Source organism: Fusarium verticillioides, chromosome 1 (assembly GCF_000149555.1).
Source record: "Fusarium verticillioides 7600 chromosome 1, whole genome shotgun sequence".
Lineage (NCBI taxonomy): Eukaryota > Fungi > Ascomycota > Sordariomycetes > Hypocreales > Nectriaceae > Fusarium > Fusarium verticillioides.
The window spans coordinates 4090156-4108125 of record NC_031675.1 but is presented as its reverse complement, the minus strand read 5'-3'; the positions used below and the strand labels follow the sequence as shown (position 1 = coordinate 4108125).

Below are 17970 nucleotides of genomic sequence, written 5' to 3'. Positions count from 1 at the left end.
AGGCAATAATATGTTCAGTCCTTGTCTTTCTGCACTAGCCATTGCAGTATTCTTCTGAGGATGAGTCCGACGTTGGTGAGCTAATGTGCTACTGGTTTCCCCTAGGATTCGTACCGACCCACGGCCATATGGTATGATGATTTGTACTCCAGGCGCCCGGCGTCTCGGCTGTCCTTAGAACACGGATTCGTCCTCCGTCTTCGGCTCCGCTCCGTCAGAGGCATCGGCCCGGCGCCGACATTTTTGTTAAAATGTTTGGCCATCCGCACATTTCTTTGGAAGCGCAATTCATATGGTTTACTCCATATGGAAGTTTGGAAACCTTCAGATGGTGACGTTTTGTGATCCTATGTGTCTTGAGATTGAATTATTGAACACATAACTAACCAGCCATGATGATTGATGGCTCTACTTTCCGAGTGCGATAGCTTTTTAGATGCCGTAGCCCGTACAATCGAGTTGTATTAGTACAATCCATCATCAAGGTCTCGTATTGAGATGCTCAAGTGAGTCGGCATAACATTGTTGAACAATATATCCCATAAGGGATAGCGATTCGAGCAATGCACTAACCGATTCTAGTTAGCCATTCGAGACTACATCTCGGTTCGAACACAGCCCTACGAACCTCATCTCGCATCAACTTACGGACAAATAATCCCACCGCGTTGGGACATTGTAGCACTTCTTATTGGCTTTGGTTTTTCGTATTCCTCTTGAATAGGAAACCTCATTCGATTGCTTGTCTTTGCGAGTTGCATGCTTCGCCTTCTCGACCCGCGCTCTACGCAACCTGCAACGTATGTAGATAGGAGAGAATGCGAACAATCAGCAATTATGGAGATTCCAATATTGTTCAGGCTGCCTCCAAGATGGATAAATATCAGAAGATTTCATGCCGCGATCTCGGGTCGATCATCATGATTTTATCTCCTCCTATACTCAATCGCCTCAACTGCGGACCATAGCTCAGTCTTTAACTGGCACAGCTCTCGATCAGCTTCTCTTACATCTTCTATAGCACTATGATCTCGTTGGTTCGAAAGGCCATCAAGGCCAGTCAGCAGCGCAAACAAGCGCAAACAAACCCGGTGCCAATGGAATTGCAAGAAACAGGATCTGACGCTACCAAGCAAGCACCTCAACAACCACAATGTCGACATATGGAAGCGTATGAATCTTCGTCTGTGAAATGTGTTGCGTGTGCATCGGAAAAGAAGGCCGCGAGGATATACCGATGGAAGATTATCCTAGGCCTAGTGGCACCCTTTGCTCTTCAAGCACTCGACTCGACAATGTATGGAAAGATCTGAAAATTGCAGAATGAAACTGACATTTTCAAACAGCATCGCTAGTGCTCTTCCGTGGATTGCCTCGGACTTTGGGGAGATCTCACAGCTCAACTGGATCGTCTCAGCGTTCAACCTCACTTCTGCAGCGTTCATCCCTTTCTGGGCTCAAATGGCTGATGTATTTGGCCGCAATGCTTCTATCAATGCAGCCATTATCCTCATGCTCATTGGCAGTGCCCTGTGTACTGGGGCCCCAACAAATGCCTTCCCAGTTCTGCTTCTGGGTCGTGGATTTCAAGGACTTGCTGCTGCTGGCCTCAATGTCGTTGTCCGGACTATTCTTGCCGATAGAGTTTCTTTGCAAGAAAACGCAAAGAACTGGGCCATCTTCTCACTCGTTGGCGGTATCTCATATGGACTCGGCCCAGTCATCGGTGGTGAGACTACTCCAAACCATATCTACTGTTTGAATACAGCTAACATCGACTTAGGATATCTCACAAATGCTGACTGGAGATGGTGCTTTGCCATCAACCTCCCTATTGCCGCAGTCGCTCTGATCATAGTCTTCTTTGTCCTACGCAAGGAGCTTCTCGGTCCTCAGCCCATCCCTGAGCTCAACGAGACAGCTGAAACTGGCCGGCGAACAAAATTCGTCGCCCGTCTCAAGACTGTTGATGTTGGTGGCCAGCTTCTTTTCATCTTTGGCTTTGGCCTCGTTATTCTGGCTTTGACTTGGGGTGGCGCGACATATTCTTGGTCATCACCCGCTGTCATTGTTCCTCTGGTGCTTGGTATCATCTTTGCTGGCATTTTTTGCTACTGGGAGTATCTCCTTGCCCCTGGAAATACCATGGCCGAGAAGCTGCCCTGGCAGAGAGCAATGCTCCCCTGGGAACTAATCTCAAATCGTGATATTGGACTTCTCTTCTACTGCGAGTGTGCCACAGGAATTGGCATGTATGCTGTAAGGCTATCGTTTACCGTTGATCGTTCCCTTTCTGACTTGTTCAGGTACTCTACTTCTGTAACATCTACTTTATTGCAGTCAGGGTAAGTCTTGTTCAAATCAACACACGAACTCCTTGCTAACGATGTTTAGGGTTACGACTCTGACGAGGCTGGCGTCCAGCTTCTCTACTTTGTCCCTGGTCTCGGAGGTTCGTTTCGTATGATATTTGTGACTTGAATTACGTATTAATACCTTCACAGCCGGTGTTTATATCTGCTCCTTCATGTGCAACAAGTGGCCTCGCATGACGTTTCCCTGTATCTTTCTAGGGACACTTACCGAAGCTGTCGGTCTGGGAGTTCTTGCATGGGCGATCTACGCCAACAGGCTGAGCGTCATCTATGGAATGATGGCCCTTGTTGGTTGCGGTAGTGGTATGCGTTTCATGGCTTCGCCACTTCACGGCATTGGTCTTTTTCGACACTTGCGCGCCTCCGTCATTGGGCTCATGGCGGTTGCCATCCCTTTTGGTGGTACTATCGGCTTGACTATCATGTCTACAGTCTTCAACAACACTTCTGGGCTGGACTCCCATAGCGACTTCAGCAGCGTGCATTCTTCCTCTGGTGGTGCAGCAAATGAACAGGCTGTTCATCAAGCCAAGATGGGTGTTGTCTGGGCGTTTGTCGCCATCACCCCTCTCGTCGCACTGGTGAGTTCAAAGGATTTTCCTCATATCTTGGACGGGAACTAATTCAGGATCAGGCATTCCCAGTTACTTGGTTCATCGGAAACGTCAAGCTTGGACAAGGTCCCCCTGGAGAGGATGGTCCTACAGACATTGTGGTGAAGGGTTCCTATCTCCTCAAGCTAGTACGAGGCCAGGAAAAGTTGAAGATTGAGAAAAATGCATACAGGCTCAACAGCTCGCACAGTGGAGCATGGTCGGAAGCTGTAGCTTCTGATCAGGGCGTCAACGCCACGAGACCTTTGCAGGGCTCCCAGCAGGTATGACCCCCTGGGATAGGACGAAGGCGGGTAGAAAGGTTCCACGGTTGGATATGATTTAGCGTTAGGAATTTCCTGTGCGGATATAGAACTGGATTAGACTCGATCATCATCGTTCCGGAGCATGCCTCTGAGTGTCTTGGGCCATCACTGCAAACAATTCTAGAACATGATTCATGCTACTAAATTACCTGATCAATTCTATTTAGTCCGTGAATATAAAAGTGTATCTCGGATTTCTCTAAACTATGATTCTTTACCCCAGCTGCTGGTGAAGGGGTAAGTGAGGTTCTCGAGCGGCGTCACACTCGGCAAGGAGATAATCGAATGAATCTAAATTACCTATATAAGATGATGATTTTCGAAGAGCCTTGTGAATCAATGAGTACCAGAATCAACCTTCTTTGAAATTACCGAGGGACAAAGATGAATGTTTATATCCGCGAATCACCAACGGCTTGTGCGTATCTGGATCCAATTTGAAACCAAACAGTGATTCGCTGATAGATAGTGGAAGTTGGCGGAGATAAATCGCCTGACCTTGGATCTAGGAATACTCCATGCAGGGACACACTCTCTTTTCTTCATTTCTCTTCACCCCACTGACCATCACAGATCATTCGCTTTGTCATTCTTTTGGATCCTCTATAATCAGCTCATGTCGTATCGTATAGTCCACCTCTGTCAACCAATTGACCGACACCCCTTGTAACCAATAATAAGTATGAGCGATATCAGTACCGAGGAAGAGCAAAGCCCAAACCCAACGTTTTGGCTCGAGTTTCGCACTTTTGACGATGGCCTCTCGTCGCAAGTCAACTCGTCATCCACTCTCACCGAATTTCCTCAATTCGCACAACTACCGCCTGAGCTGCGTCTACGAATATGGTCGTGCCTCATTCAACCCCGCATCACCGTCGTCTGCTGTCTTCAGCGCGACGAACGGCTTGATCAAAGACTTGCTGAGCTAAATCAGCGGTCGCATGGAAGATCGGTGCCTGTGTTATTGCACATCAACCGCGAGGCACGATATCTAGCCTTGCAGCATTATGAGCTTGCCTTTGGCTGGCGTATATCCAAGCTCCTCTCAGATACGCCCGTATCTGAACCACCGCGCGTGTGGTTCAATTTCGACCTTGACGCTGTATATCTAGCAGGCGAACTAGAGGCATATGACATCTACGGTTTCAACTCGGCAATGGTGTATTTCTTACGGCGGGAAGACACCCGCAGGGTCAAGCATCTCGCCTGCGTACTCTCGGAGCTCGGCTACGCGGAGCAGGAAAGTGATCAGGTTTTTGGATGCTTGTGGCATGTTGTCGATGGCTTTCCGGCTGCAAAGAAGGTCCTGCTGGTAGTGGGTGAAAAGGATGAGGAGGCTTTGAAAGGAAGTAAGTTGTTGAGCACAGATAACGTGATGCAGAAGATATGGAATGGTTTCTTGGGTGGATCGGCAACCGAGACAAGTTCGAGGATGGCGGACAAGTCAATGCTTATGATCGAAGAACACGATCTACCGGGGTTCATTGCAAGGCAGTAGCCTGGTCTTGATTATAAGCGAAGCGAATAGGCGAGAAGAACCACGGAGTTACCTCAGTCTATAGGCAGTCTCACATGAGCTCTACCCCCATTGGATGCTCTTATCTTGCAACTACTGACAGGGGACGGGAAGACTATGTGTTTTAGATGGTGGGGATGGTGTAGGTAGTTATATTTAGAATAGAGCTCTCGAGTCTTATAACAGTTGCATTGCATTTGCCTTTACTGTTCCAACGTGTGGGTTACTTGTGGTGCAGCGGATCAAGAGCTCGATAGCAGTTTACCATGTCAAGTTAAATTTTAGCAAATACCTTGAGCTTATATCACTATCATGTTCAGTTCTGTCGTTCTTTGACGTTGAGTGACGGACTCGACGAAAACATGTACCTATCTAATAGTCAGTATCACGGTTGAGACGTCATACCAAACATCGGGCGATAATCGCAGCCTGAAGAAGCACATGCGGAAAGAGTCATCACGAATATTACAACAACAATTCAAAAGTCTATCTGTCCCATGTCGATCTATCACAGGAAAATCAGCAGACCTGAATCCTTCATCATAGTCCTGTCCAAGTGCTTTAAAATCGGGTGTCAAGGACTCTAGGGTAAATGCAGGTCAGAAGCGAGGATCCAGCCCTCAGGAACAAGAAAATACAAGACTTTAGAAGAGGGTACTAAAATAAACTCAGTAGAGACTCCCCTAAACTTAGACTGAAATGCCCAAGTCTTTTCATCATTTGGCATAAATGTCTCAAGTTTTCTGACCTCCCCTAGCTCCCCAAGCCAGCTGGCTAATCATGCATAGACAAGCTGGTTTATAGATGGAGCTAATCACGACATGGAACCCCACACACGATCCAATTGTTTGGGGTCGCCTCCAAGCGAGAACAGAAGACGAGAGGCAACTGACCCATAGTTTTAGAGAAGGCAGAAGAATAAGGAAGATAATGAAATGAGGCGAGTGTTAACAACAATTGGAACCACGATTGCCCTGCCAGGATGAGCTGTTGTGCTCTGAGCTACCTGTCCACCAGCTGTACCTTACAGCTTAGGTACAGCGGTGCCTTGATGATGCTGCCGCAGTGAAACCCAAAACCCAACGACGAGACTGATTACACACGCAATAACTTGAAATGGGCCTCTCAGGGGTTCTGCCGGTTGCCTGACAACCAGCATGCCCAGATAAGAAGCTGACTGGGCAGAGGGGCCCTCGAATTCCTACGCCACGCCTCAGCCCTGGGGTCTCGCGAGCCCAAGTGGATGCACAGAGGGCCGTGGAAGCGCTAGGAAGACGAAGTCAGTTTGCTTGCTGAAAAGATGGAGGCAACGGAAAGGAAAGACAACAAAGGAAAGGGTTTGGAGATTTGGATCCACACGTAGAAAAATAATGGGGTCAACTGCGTAAAGATCGTATGCTTTCATCATGGCCATCGACATACGGCGAGCAATTGAGCTTCAATGTTGGTTTGTTGGTACCAACAAGGTCATCGATTTCAGCCTGATAGACTACCTACTAGTAGTTTACGATCGAGATACTGTACAGGCAGGGTTGTCGGTGATGATGAATCCCGAGGTAAGCATTGGTCACTGTACAGCAAGACAGGCTCGGGAGGCAGACATCTGACTGAGAGGCGCCATGAGATTCAATTGATGGCCGTGACATGGTGATAAGATAATGTATGAATACTACTGTAGATACGTGGACCACACTATTGAAGCATCACCAAGCAGGAAAACAGCCCTGCTGCATCACGAATACACGCTGTGCAATCCAATCAGTTGAGCTTACTCAAGTGGCGGTAGCCAACACATGGACATCCGCTGTTTGATACCATGAAGAGGCACCAAAAGACCTGACCTGTCTCTGGTTGGACAGACGGGCGCATTCTTGACTCTTTCGGAGCAAATCTCAATATACCGACTTTGCCAAAGCCTCAATTGTCAGAATTTTCCCAGTGATTGCCACAAAATTATCCAGTTTCCGTTATGACGCTCCATGATGAAGAGGCAACCTAGAGTTTTCGCAGTGCTAAACCCCAGGGAGAGAAGAGCGACAGAAGATGAGGGAGCGCCGTCTGAGGAGGGGCACGAAGAGGGGAGCTACCCGTCCAACATGAGGTCGATTGGTGGGGCAAAGTGTCTACCTGCTTAGGTAGTCAGGACATATGTTTAGGTGATATCTGCACTACGAGAAATGTAGCCAGAACATCAAGCTCTAATCCTTGCCCGGATGCCCCGCGCTGGAAGATTTGGGAAGCAAAAAGTTTATGAGGACATGACATCAGTAAGATGAGAGCACAAGACAATCAGGCATAGGACATGGGGTACGAGGAGAAGCCGTGAGATATAGAGAGAATAGACGGAAGCTACGGGAATAAACACGATGAGCTCTTGTGTCTTGATACCTCATCAGGAATCAGCCAGAAGCAATCAAAGATCCATCTCAGGTTGCGCATCGTTTGGGAGACGCAGTTTTTTTAGTGGGGCGAACCCAGATCTGTCTGTCTGCCAGGTGCACGCAGCTGCTAGACGCTTCTTTAGACCCCTCGCCCCTCCAAAGCACGCCCCCCAGCAACGCCTAGCAGCACCCAGAAAGTGGTAGACCCCCCTGCAACACCAGAGAAGCTCTCCAAAGTGGGCTCCTTTGGAACAGCGCAGAACCGCATCGAACCTTGGCACCCGCCTTTATTTAGATCCTTTTGCTCAACTCGCTCTGTTCCGTCTTTCTTTCTCACAACATCATCACACTCAAATACCCTCTCAAAAGTCTTCAAATAACCGCGATCCTCCATTGAAGCAACTGCGATTTTTTTTCTTTTCCTTTTTCTTCCTACTCTACGACATAATCTTCACGCATTCTACACACAACACCACACACATCACACAAAATGGCTCCCGCCGTCGGTATCGATTTGGGTACCACGTACTCTTGCGTGGGTATCTTCCGTGAGGATCGGTAAGTTTTACTCCTAAAAAAAAAACCATTTATGAGTTGCATTAGGAGCATGACACTAACATCTTACCCCAGATGTGATATCATCGCCAACGACCAGGGTAACCGAACCACCCCCTCATTCGTCGGTTTCACCGACACCGAGCGTCTGATTGGTGATGCCGCCAAGAACCAAGTCGCTATGAACCCTCAGAACACTGTCTTCGACGCCAAGCGATTGATCGGTCGCAAGTTCGCCGACCCTGAGGTTCAGGCCGATATGAAGCACTTTCCCTTCAAGATCGTCGACAAGGGTGGCAAGCCCAACATCGAGGTTGAGTTCAAGGGCGAGACCAAGACCTTCACCCCTGAGGAGATCTCTGCTATGATCCTTACCAAGATGCGTGAGACCGCTGAGTCTTACCTCGGCGAGACTGTCAACAACGCTGTTGTTACTGTCCCTGCCTACTTCAACGATTCTCAGCGTCAAGCCACCAAGGATGCTGGTCTCATCGCCGGTCTCAACGTTCTCCGAATTATCAACGAGCCTACTGCTGCCGCCATTGCCTACGGTCTTGACAAGAAGGTTGAGGGCGAGCGTAACGTCCTGATCTTCGATCTTGGTGGTGGTACTTTCGATGTGTCTCTCCTTACCATTGAGGAGGGTATCTTCGAGGTCAAGTCTACTGCTGGTGACACTCACTTGGGTGGTGAGGACTTTGACAACCGTCTGGTCAACCACTTCGTAAACGAGTTCAAGCGCAAACATAAGGTAATTTAACCTCACCGGTCAAAATAAGGAACATGTAAGACTAACTCATACCAGAAAGATCTTAGCACCAACGTCCGTGCTCTGCGACGTCTCCGAACTGCTTGCGAGCGTGCCAAGCGAACACTATCTTCTTCTGCTCAGACCTCCATTGAGATCGACTCTCTCTTCGAGGGTATTGACTTCTACACCTCTATCACCCGTGCTCGTTTCGAGGAGCTCTGCCAGGATCTCTTCCGATCCACCATCCAGCCCGTCGACCGTGTCCTTACCGACGCCAAGATCGACAAGTCCCTTGTCCACGAGATTGTCCTCGTCGGTGGTTCTACCCGTATCCCCCGTGTCCAGAAGCTCATCACCGACTACTTCAACGGAAAGGAGCCCAACAAGTCCATCAACCCCGATGAGGCTGTTGCCTACGGTGCCGCCGTCCAGGCCGCGATTCTCTCCGGTGACACCTCCAGCAAGGCCACCAACGAGATCCTGCTTCTCGATGTCGCTCCTCTCTCTCTCGGTATCGAGACCGCTGGTGGTATGATGACCAAGCTTATCCCCCGCAACACCACCATCCCCACCAAGAAGTCCGAGGTCTTCTCCACCTTCTCCGACAACCAGCCTGGTGTTCTCATCCAGGTCTACGAGGGTGAGCGTCAACGCACCAAGGACAACAACCTGATGGGCAAGTTCGAGCTCACTGGTATCCCCCCTGCCCCCCGTGGTGTTCCCCAGATTGAGGTTACCTTCGATCTTGATGCCAACGGTATCATGAACGTCTCCGCTGTCGAGAAGGGCACTGGCAAGTCCAACAAGATTGTCATTACCAATGACAAGGGCCGCCTGTCCAAGGAGGAGATCGAGCGCATGCTTAGCGACGCTGAGAAGTACAAGGAGGAGGATGAGGCCGAGGGCAAGCGTGTCGCTGCCAAGAACGGTCTTGAATCTTATGCGTACTCTCTTCGTAACACCCTCTCCGACCCTAAGGTCGAGGAGAAGATCGAGGCTAGCGACAAGGAGACCCTCACTGCCGAGATCGACAAGGTCGTCCAGTGGCTTGACGACAACCAGCAGGCTACTCGTGAGGAGTATGAGGAGCACCAGAAGGAGCTCGAGGGCAAGGCCAACCCCATCATGATGAAGTTCTACGGAGCTGGTGGTGAGGGTGCTCCTGGTGGCATGCCCGGTGGTCCCGGCGGCTTCCCTGGTGCTGGCGGCCCTGGTGGTGCTCCCGGCGCTGGTGGTGACGATGGTCCCACCGTCGAGGAGGTCGACTAAATTCTTTGATACCCCAACAATATCAGTCTCGACTTCTAGAGTTGTCATGCGTCCAATGGTACAATGCGGAGGCTAGGGGTTTCATGGGATGATATGATGAGATTAGATTTTCCTGTTTTGTTTTTGCGACTTTCACGGTTATGAAAAAGCTCGGTGGTTTTTACCCAATGTATTTTAATGAATCGATGAATCAAGATATTCACAATAACTACTCCTTTGCCTCTTCCCTTGTGTCACATGTCTTTCTCGTTGCGATTGGTGCAGCACCCACCTCTTATAACGTACTCATAACCTTGGGTTTGCTACACAACATCTTCATGGAGGTATGGCCATGGTGATGCCCGGACTAGGGGTGGAAAGAAAACTCAGGACCTCGACCCTAAGCGATAAAAGTGTGTAGGTAAATCTAATCTAAGCTTAGGGGACTTCTGCTAAGTTTATTTTAACCACGCCGCGGAGAAGTCTCTGAATGGTCCGCAGGATTCGGATCACTTACTATCAGGGAAGGGTAGCAATCTTTGCCACAGAGAATGATTACAGAACTTGGTTAGGAAATTGGAAGTTCTCTATTAATACAAGAGCAAGTTGATCAACTTCGTGGCTCAACAGGCTCATCAAATACTGTCCCTTCTGGTACTTTGTCCTCTCTACTCTCCCAGACATCTTCACTACTCGGTTTCCCAGGGCCATACTTTGTAAACTCCTTCGCACGATAATAATCCCTGATGGCCTTCTCCCGCATCTCAGGAGAGTAGCTCTTGGTACGCATGCAGAACCAGAAGTCATCCCAATGCTCACTGCATGATCTCATCTCACCGTAGCGATACACGGCATTGAACTGTCCGCCCATCGAGTTGCATGCCCATGCTTGGTCGAAGGCTTGACGACAGGACATGTCTGTTGGGAGCAGGGCTTCGGAGAGGGCGTCACGGGGAGGAATATCGGCGGGTGTAGGGGTGGATGAGCGTGTGGATTTCTTGAGAGTGAGCCATGATGGTAGTTTGGAAGACGAATTTTGTTGTTGTTGGTCTTCTGTTGTGGAGGGTTTTGCGTTCTTCTCAGCTTCAAAGAGATCGATGAACTTTTGGATTTCAGGATCGGTATTGGAATTGGATGGGGCTGTTGTCGAAGGATCCGAAGTTGTGGATGTGGTTGCGGTTGCGGTTGTTGGTGATGCGACAGGATGAGTCTCTTTAGCTGGTGCAGCTGACTTGCCCTCGCTAGGAGGTGTTGAAGACCATAGCCAACCCATTGCGACGATTTACAAGTGATCGATTCAACTGAATATCTCGTTTAAGCCCCTCGTGATGGTTGGTGCGAAAAAGCTCAGAGTTTCGTGGAGATGGAAGAGAGTATATCGATGTCGCAAGGGAGTGGCGTGTTTGAAGCCTGAATCTTAACGAATACAGAACCGACTGTCCAATTGAAGCGATATAATTTGATTTGAGTCTTGGTGGCGCGCAGATTGTTCTGGATATTGGAGATTTGGGTGATGAAATGCGATGCTGAGAGGGATGCCGAGGAAAAATAGATCTGCCGTATTCCCGACGAGATCTGCCTAGGTAGGTAACAAGGGACTGCAAGGTTATCATATCGTAATTCTTCTATAAAAAGAGTCAATGCGCTATTCTAGGCCGTAGCATATGGATTTTCGGGTCTAAATATTATCATACTGTGATCTAACATATGTATGTGTGAAGGGTCTGATGTCTGCCCTGATACGGATAACCGGGCTTCATTTCTCAACATACCTACTATACTATACTCTGATGGGAGATTAACAAAGACTCCTACGAATATGAAGCTCTGAACAGTAATTAACTTGGCCTTTCTGGCATATGAATATTAAATAGGGTTATTTCTTAGCGAGTTTTGTAAAGTAATTGAAGCATCGTCGTGATCTCTATATCATGGATCGGATCATGAATTTGCTTGGTGGGGTTGATCTTCACATGGGTAGGCATATCAGCCGCAGGCCAAAAAGGAAACAAATACTTATTTTGAGTTATAAGTATATGATGACTTCCATCAGAAATGCATACTTACTTTAGTAGTTAAATATTAGATTAAGCCTCAGGGGAATAATTTTATTGTTAGATATACAAACGTGCTTCATAGTAGCTCTTTATCTCAAGGCAGTCCAGGTCGAGTCGAGACTTAACTGCCATTCTCAGCTTATGACCTCATTGGAGGAAGCTAGCTGCAATGCGACAGCTCCAAGCTAGCCCTTCCTGCCAACAATTCTCTACCCTAATCAACAAACTTGATCTCTTCACGAACTGGACATTCTCCCAACCTGACCTGTTGCAGTATGCGCGCTATTGGGATCGAAGCATCATGATTTCAAGCCGAGGTCTTGCGACGGCGGCACTTTTCGCAGCCCGCCGGCCCCTCATATCATCGAGATCCCTCGGGTGTGGCTTTGCAGCAGCTTCTCTTCGACAACGGCTCGGCCAAAATGCGATAAACCGACCTGTTAGTCGCGTGTGGGAGAGCACAGTTATCAACCCCGAGGAGGCGGTTCCCCCAATTGCACCCGAAGAAGGTGCTGACAAGAGTGGTCATATCACTACACAATCCAATGAAGCCATTCTCTTTTTCGATAGTGAGTCTCCTCATAAACGAACCATCGCCTGCTTGTCAGCTGACATGGAACTCAGATATCTTTCCTCTCAAACTCAGCAGCGTTCTCATGCGTCCTTGGAAGTCGGACAACGACGTATCGGATTTACTCAGGCGATTTGAATCATCCTCCTTAGGCATTCTCGACCCAATTCGCCTTGTCAAGACAGCTATTCCAGAAGACCTACCGATAAAGGTGACCGAGATCTTACCACGGCTCAAGGATGGAGGTGCATATGTCAAATTCATGCATAACTCCAACATAGACCCTGCCGAAATTGAAGGTATCTTTTGCCCTATCAGGATTCACAAACGCATATACTTACTCAGTTCATCTATCAGCTCAATTAGCAACTCGATTGAAAGAGAAGCCCATAAAACCTTGGTTCTCCATCTTCCGTCCTGTCAACGCCCGTCTCGTACAGGGCACGCCATGGTTAGAAGACCTGTACAGATACCCTACAAGCTTCATCAAAATCGAATTTGTTCCTCCAACTCCCGGTACCACCCCTGAAGAGCTTCCCGAAGAGACGCTGTACTCTTTATTCCGCAAATATGGAAAAATCGCAGATATTATACCACAGCCAACCGACTCAAAGGTCACGCCACGATATGCCCATGTCATGTTTCCTGTAACAAGAGACGCAATTATGGCTCGCAACTGCATGCATGGGTTCATTGTCAACGAGGTCTTGGGAGGTGGCAAGAACGGAACTAAGCTTCGCCTGTCCTTCGAGAAACGCGTCAAGGCTCATAGTATTTGGAATTGGCTGACAAACCATCCACGTATTGTGATACCCGTCTTTGCTGCTCTCGTAGCTGGCCTTTCGGTTCTGATTTTCGACCCCATTCGGGAATTCTTCATCAAGCTTCATATTCAGCATTCTCTAGAGTTTAAGGACTCTCGAATCTACAAATGGTTCAAGAAACAGTCTGGCAACTTTGGCTTATCAACCAAACCCAAGGGAGGAGATGGCCTTGAGGAAGTCTGGAATCACCGACGAGATGCAATTGACAAAGTGCAAGGCTGGCTTGATGAAACATCTGACACTTTCATCGTTGTTACTGGACCCAAGGGCTCAGGAAAGGTTGAGATGGTCATGGATCAAGCTTTGGAAGGTCGAAGGAACGTGCTCAAGATCGACTGCAGACGAATTGTAGAGGCCAGGGGTGAGGCGGGCACTATCAAGCGTCTGGCTACAGCCGTTGGCTATCGTCCTGTATTCTCATGGGCCAACAGTATGAGCAGTATGATCGATCTTGCTGTTCAGAGCACAACGGGAGTCAAGGCTGGCTTCTCGGAAACTCTCGAGTCTCAGTTGACAAAGATCATGCAAACCACGACCGGCGCCCTCAAAGATGTTGCTGTTGGCTCTCGTAACAAGAAAGATAGCGACTACAAGCTGTCTGAGGACGCTTGGCTGGAAGCTCATCCCGAGCGCAGACCTGTTGTCGTTATCGATAATTTCCTCCACAAGGGCGAGGAAAACAGCATCATCTACGACAAGATAGCTGAGTGGGCAGCGACTGTTGTGCAGAACAATGTCGCACATGTTATCTTCCTTACCACCGACTCGGCCTACTCAAAGCCTCTGGATAAAGCACTGCCCGACAGACTCTTCCGTACTGTTTCCCTTGGTGATTTGGCGCCCGAGGTCGCAAAGAACTTTGTTCTTAGCCGACTCAAGGATCAACTCGCCGCTGACGAGAAAGCACGAAAGGAGCAAGGGGATGAAGAAACCGAAAAATCACCTATTCCACGCCCAAATATGTTTGAGCTTGACCAATGTATCGACACTCTTGGTGGCCGTCTCACAGATCTGGAGTTCCTCGCCCGGCGCCTACGAACTGGGCAGTCTCCCAAACAAGCTATGGAAGAGATCGTTTCCGAGACAGCTACTGACATTGTTCGTATCTACCTTCTTGGCAAGGCCTCAGAGATCGAGGACAAGAAATTCTCTTCTCAACAGGCTTGGCATCTTATCAAGTCGCTTGCTCAAACCCCCAATCTACGTTATAACGAAGTCACACTCTCTGCGCCATTCTCCTCCGCAGCACCCCCGGCTGCCTCAAATGCTGATGCCGCCATTGATAGCCTCGTCAGCGCCGAGCTCATCGCGGTGAAGACGCACCAAGGCCGACCCATGACAATCACAGCTAGCAAGCCTCTGCACCAAGCTGCATTTTCGGTCCTTCTACAGGACCGTGTCCTTAGAGCAAAGATGGACTATGATGTTCTCAGCGATTCGTCCAAGGCCGAAGCTCGCTCAATCGAGAAGGTTGAAAACGAATTATCTCTTCTGGGCAGCTTGCCTCGCCAGACAGCAGAGACAGCAGGACGTATCAACTTCTTGCTCCGCAAATTGGAAGATAGCCAAGCCAAGATCACTAAATGGGATAAAGAAATGACCACTTTGAAGAAGCTTCTTAGCGAGGAGTTTTGATCATGGGTTGCATATGCTTGGGAAGGCTTATTTCGATTTGTAACGACTCCTCTCTAACTATTGTCATGCTATATCAGAATAGGAATATCTGAGATTTATCTAAGTCTACTAGAATTTTCTAAGACCCGGAAAGGTGCTTATGAACAATACTTATCATCTCACAATGGTGCAGCAGTGGTATTGCGTTTCGGGTATGGTTTGTAAGAATCTTGCAGTAAAATTGAGATTTCATCTGTCATGAATGGTATACAACTAAACAAGCCCTTAATCGAACATAAATCATGAAGCCGGTCAACGGGCGTCTCCTCCAAGGCAAATCCGACATAATGAATCTCCGTGTTCATGCTTTTACTTCCAAGGATGCTCACAAGTAAACAGTTGCTTTTTTTTAAAAAAAAGTTACACTCGTCAACTTTGTCATGGTGAAACAAAGTGACAATAGTTCACCATTGGCATCCCACAGCCTTCTCTATATTAATTAGTCCTAAGCCATCATGGACATTTGCGATTGATCGGGTTCCGCTGGTTGAGCTGATATTTCACACCCTTGAGTGAAGAATATGCGAGAATCTGTATCGTAGTCGTTTGTTATGCTGTAGTAGTTTCCTAACCCACAGTCAGTCACTCAACTGTTGACAAAAAAGGGGGAGCAAGTTGACATACCTCTGGGAACAAACCACATGCCTCCAGCGCTCAGTCGAAACGAAGCCTCGTTCACAGTGACGAGCACCTTTCCAGTATGTACAAAGAAGACCATGTGCATTTTTCGCGAGTTCTTTGGCCTCTTTTCAGAGCCAGCAGGTAGATCAACGACACCAGCACCCATGAAAGGGGTTGTGAGTGTCTTGGCCATGCGGAAAGACACATTTTGAACAACACGAGTCTGAATAGCTTCGCCCGATATGGCAACCCGATCCTCCATAACCTCAACTGGTTCTTCGTCTCCAGGAGGATTCGTCTCGTGTTCAGGCTCCCACAAGATGACCTCAGCGTTGACAACACCAGGATTCAGCTCCCACTCTTCAGGCTCAACCACTTCAACTTCCCGCACAGCCTTGGATTTCGGCCTTCCACGGGCTTTTGTCCTAGGCTTTGCAGGCGGCTCTTCTTGAGGTGCGCGGATGATTTCTTTAATGGTCGACAACACAAAGCGGTCACGGCCAGAGACGTCCTTAAATTCCTCTTCCTCTTGAACCACCTTGTCGCCTGCCCACCAATTTAGGGGTCTGAATGAGTGTCTCCCAGATCTTGTCGTCTTAACTTCGTCAGGGGTATGACGAACAGATACCAGGCCTCGCTTCTTGGGCATAGGAGGTCTATGTGAATTTGCTGCAATTGATGTATCTCCAACATCACTTGTGGTCTGTGGTTTCGGTTTTCGCCCAGGTCTCCCCCTAGGTTTTGGCTCGGCTGCTGGCGCTGACTTGGCTGGTTTCGGTGGTTTCGAGGCTTCAGTTCGTGGTCTCTTGGCTTGTCTGGGGGACTCTTCAGGTTCAGGTTCGGGATCTGAGGCTTCTTTGTCTGACTCTTCATGCTCCTCGGCCTCTCCTGGTTCCTCTGGCGCTGGTCGTTTCCGTGATTCGGGAGCGGCTGACTTCTTAGGTTGAACAGCAGGCTTCGGTTTCCGTCCCCTTCGGCCCTTGCCTGGCTCCTGGATCTCTTGGGGCTCCTCTTCAACAGGCTCCTCCCCCACGGGCTCTTCTTCCACTGGTTTGGCCTTCGCTGGCCTTCCTCGTTTCCCTGGCTTTTTGGGTTCTGGTTCTGCACGTTGTGACTTGTCTTTGGCTGATGCTTTGTTGGTCTTAACAGGCTCCTGCTCCGGCTCTGACTCGTGCTCTGAAGAGTGTCTAGTCAGGTCGTCAACCAATTCAAGAGATTTATCGAGAAGGTCCATGTCATCCCCAACGTCGCCCGCTTCACTGGCTTCTGGCGCATCTTCCGTTTCATCGGCGTCCTCTTCCTCGTGAGTGCCGCCATTGACTCCATTCGCTGTAGCTTTCCCGCGCAAAGAGGGCTTTGCTCCAAAATCGATTCTCCGGGTCACAGTAGCGTCGCGATCGTTGGAAAAGGGTGGGCGCGTGGGCGAGGAGAGATGTTCGAGGTTCGGATTGCGTCGAGGGGAAGACATTAATGTAGTCTTCACGGGCGATCGACTTCGAGGGATGGGATACTGCCTATTTTCCCTAAGAACAGTCTGAGGTCCCGGCCCAGGAACTAGAATGGTGTCAGTTAATGCATCGTATGGTTGCAGACATTTGCGATCGCACTTGTTTCAATATCCATATCTTCACTGCCAGCTTCGTCGTCGTCGTCGCTCTCGTATTGGTCGTTCCTTGGCGCTTCATCCTCGCCCTCATATCTTTGGTCAGATCCGGTTTCTTTTTCTAGTGGAGAAGAAAGAAGGTCGTCCAAAGGTTGCATGCCATATTCATCGCGATTACCCGTGTCTATCAACTCGACACCAGTTTTGCTACAAGGACAATTAGACCCTGCATAAATATAGGCAACGGTGGAATCTTGCGCGTTTGAAGCGCAATATGAACTCACCGACCACGCTCGCCGAGCTTGTAAATGGCCTGCGGTTCAGCAACTTCGCTGCGCCTTGCGCCTCGAGGTGCCATTTTGTTTATTTTCCTCCTAAATGTATTCTGTGTCTTCTTCTTTTCGTGAGAGAGAATCTCTTATCGCGACGTCAAAATGTATGGGTGCGATACAATGAGAATCGGAAACAAAGACGCGACTGGTGGTGACGCGGTTGTGAATGTTGTTTGGTGACTTTTAAGCGGCGCGCCCAAGTAATTGGAATCGTGCGGTCCCCGCCTGTAGCTGGGGGGTGTTAGAGGGTCACAGTTGATTTGACCAGTGAAATCTTACATGAGCACAGTGGGCTTACATACTTAGGTAGATGTCCTTTTGCATGATACGCCATAAATTGCCCGGTCCTTTGACTGCATGCGTAGTTCATAGTGAGAGAAGAGCTATGCCGCAGATGAATTATTCACTTTTCGTTGATCTATACTCCGTCAGGAGCTCGATCAATCTGTTGTGTTCATCTTTGAGGTGGTTGACTTGATACTTTCAGTTTGCTGCTGCATGTGGCTTGACTTAGAGTGGCGCGCCGTATAAGTGAGTACGTGC

At 48.8% G+C, this 17970-nt stretch overlaps 6 protein-coding genes across 6 annotated transcripts; 4 read left to right on the top strand and 2 right to left on the bottom strand.

Annotated features, from left to right (window-relative positions):
• The first annotated feature begins 313 nt into the window (after positions 1–313).
• On the top strand, positions 314–3489 carry FVEG_00718 (hypothetical protein). Its single transcript, XM_018887313.1, has 8 exons — positions 314–506; positions 583–1297; positions 1347–1729; positions 1784–2259; positions 2307–2345; positions 2395–2452; positions 2505–2956; positions 3010–3489. The coding sequence occupies exons 2-8, from the start codon at positions 1026–1028 to the stop codon at positions 3256–3258; spliced, it is 1929 nt and encodes a 642-aa protein (XP_018743057.1). The 5' UTR covers positions 314–506; positions 583–1025; the 3' UTR covers positions 3259–3489.
• Positions 3490–3792: 303 nt separating this feature from the next.
• Positions 3793–5154, top strand: FVEG_00719 (hypothetical protein). The gene has a single exon (XM_018887314.1). The coding sequence runs from the start codon at positions 3977–3979 to the stop codon at positions 4790–4792; it is 816 nt and encodes a 271-aa protein (XP_018743058.1). The 5' UTR covers positions 3793–3976; the 3' UTR covers positions 4793–5154.
• Positions 5155–7380: 2226 nt separating this feature from the next.
• FVEG_00720 (hsp70-like protein) lies at positions 7381–11096 on the top strand. Its single transcript, XM_018887315.1, has 3 exons — positions 7381–7749; positions 7822–8497; positions 8552–11096. The coding sequence occupies exons 1-3, from the start codon at positions 7682–7684 to the stop codon at positions 9764–9766; spliced, it is 1959 nt and encodes a 652-aa protein (XP_018743059.1). The 5' UTR covers positions 7381–7681; the 3' UTR covers positions 9767–11096.
• On the bottom strand, positions 10124–11331 carry FVEG_00721 (hypothetical protein). The gene has a single exon (XM_018887316.1). It carries the CDS (start codon positions 11016–11018, stop codon positions 10356–10358), a length of 663 nt encoding a protein of 220 aa, XP_018743060.1. The 5' UTR covers positions 11019–11331; the 3' UTR covers positions 10124–10355.
• Positions 11332–11971: 640 nt separating this feature from the next.
• On the top strand, positions 11972–15155 carry FVEG_00722 (hypothetical protein; the record flags this gene model as incomplete). The annotated part of the gene is made up of 3 exons (XM_018887317.1): positions 11972–12371; positions 12427–12672; positions 12731–15155. The coding sequence occupies 3 exons, from the start codon at positions 11972–11974 to the stop codon at positions 14830–14832; spliced, it is 2748 nt and encodes a 915-aa protein (XP_018743061.1). The 3' UTR covers positions 14833–15155.
• Positions 15025–17612, bottom strand: FVEG_00723 (hypothetical protein). The gene is made up of 4 exons (XM_018887318.1): positions 17380–17612; positions 17100–17302; positions 15496–17046; positions 15025–15438 (listed from the first exon to the last, which is right to left on the bottom strand). The coding sequence occupies exons 1-4, from the start codon at positions 17451–17453 to the stop codon at positions 15317–15319; spliced, it is 1950 nt and encodes a 649-aa protein (XP_018743062.1). The 5' UTR covers positions 17454–17612; the 3' UTR covers positions 15025–15316.
• Positions 17613–17970: the final 358 nt, after the last annotated feature.

What these genes read in the sequence shown, in the direction of transcription:
- FVEG_00719 (XM_018887314.1), top strand. Translation starts at nt 3,977, where the DNA reads ATGAGCGATATCAGTACCGAGGAAGAGCAAAGCCCAAACCCAACGTTT.
- FVEG_00718 (XM_018887313.1), top strand. Translation starts at nt 1,026, where the DNA reads ATGATCTCGTTGGTTCGAAAGGCCATCAAGGCCAGTCAGCAGCGCAAA. An exon ending in CTTTGTCCCTGGTCTCGGAG is followed by an intron (nt 2,453 to 2,504) that starts GTTCGTTTCGTA and finishes ATACCTTCACAG; the next exon opens with CCGGTGTTTATATCTGCTCC. An exon ending in TCACCCCTCTCGTCGCACTG is followed by an intron (nt 2,957 to 3,009) that starts GTGAGTTCAAAG and finishes ATTCAGGATCAG; the next exon opens with GCATTCCCAGTTACTTGGTT.
- FVEG_00723 (XM_018887318.1), bottom strand. Translation starts at nt 17,453, where the DNA reads ATGGCACCTCGAGGCGCAAGGCGCAGCGAAGTTGCTGAACCGCAGGCC. An exon ending in AAGCTCGGCGAGCGTGGTCG is followed by an intron (nt 17,303 to 17,379) that starts GTGAGTTCATAT and finishes TTGTCCTTGTAG; the next exon opens with CAAAACTGGTGTCGAGTTGA. An exon ending in AGATATGGATATTGAAACAA is followed by an intron (nt 17,047 to 17,099) that starts GTGCGATCGCAA and finishes ACACCATTCTAG; the next exon opens with TTCCTGGGCCGGGACCTCAG.
- FVEG_00721 (XM_018887316.1), bottom strand. Translation starts at nt 11,018, where the DNA reads ATGGGTTGGCTATGGTCTTCAACACCTCCTAGCGAGGGCAAGTCAGCT.
- FVEG_00720 (XM_018887315.1), top strand. Translation starts at nt 7,682, where the DNA reads ATGGCTCCCGCCGTCGGTATCGATTTGGGTACCACGTACTCTTGCGTG. An exon ending in GGTATCTTCCGTGAGGATCG is followed by an intron (nt 7,750 to 7,821) that starts GTAAGTTTTACT and finishes ATCTTACCCCAG; the next exon opens with ATGTGATATCATCGCCAACG. An exon ending in AGTTCAAGCGCAAACATAAG is followed by an intron (nt 8,498 to 8,551) that starts GTAATTTAACCT and finishes AACTCATACCAG; the next exon opens with AAAGATCTTAGCACCAACGT.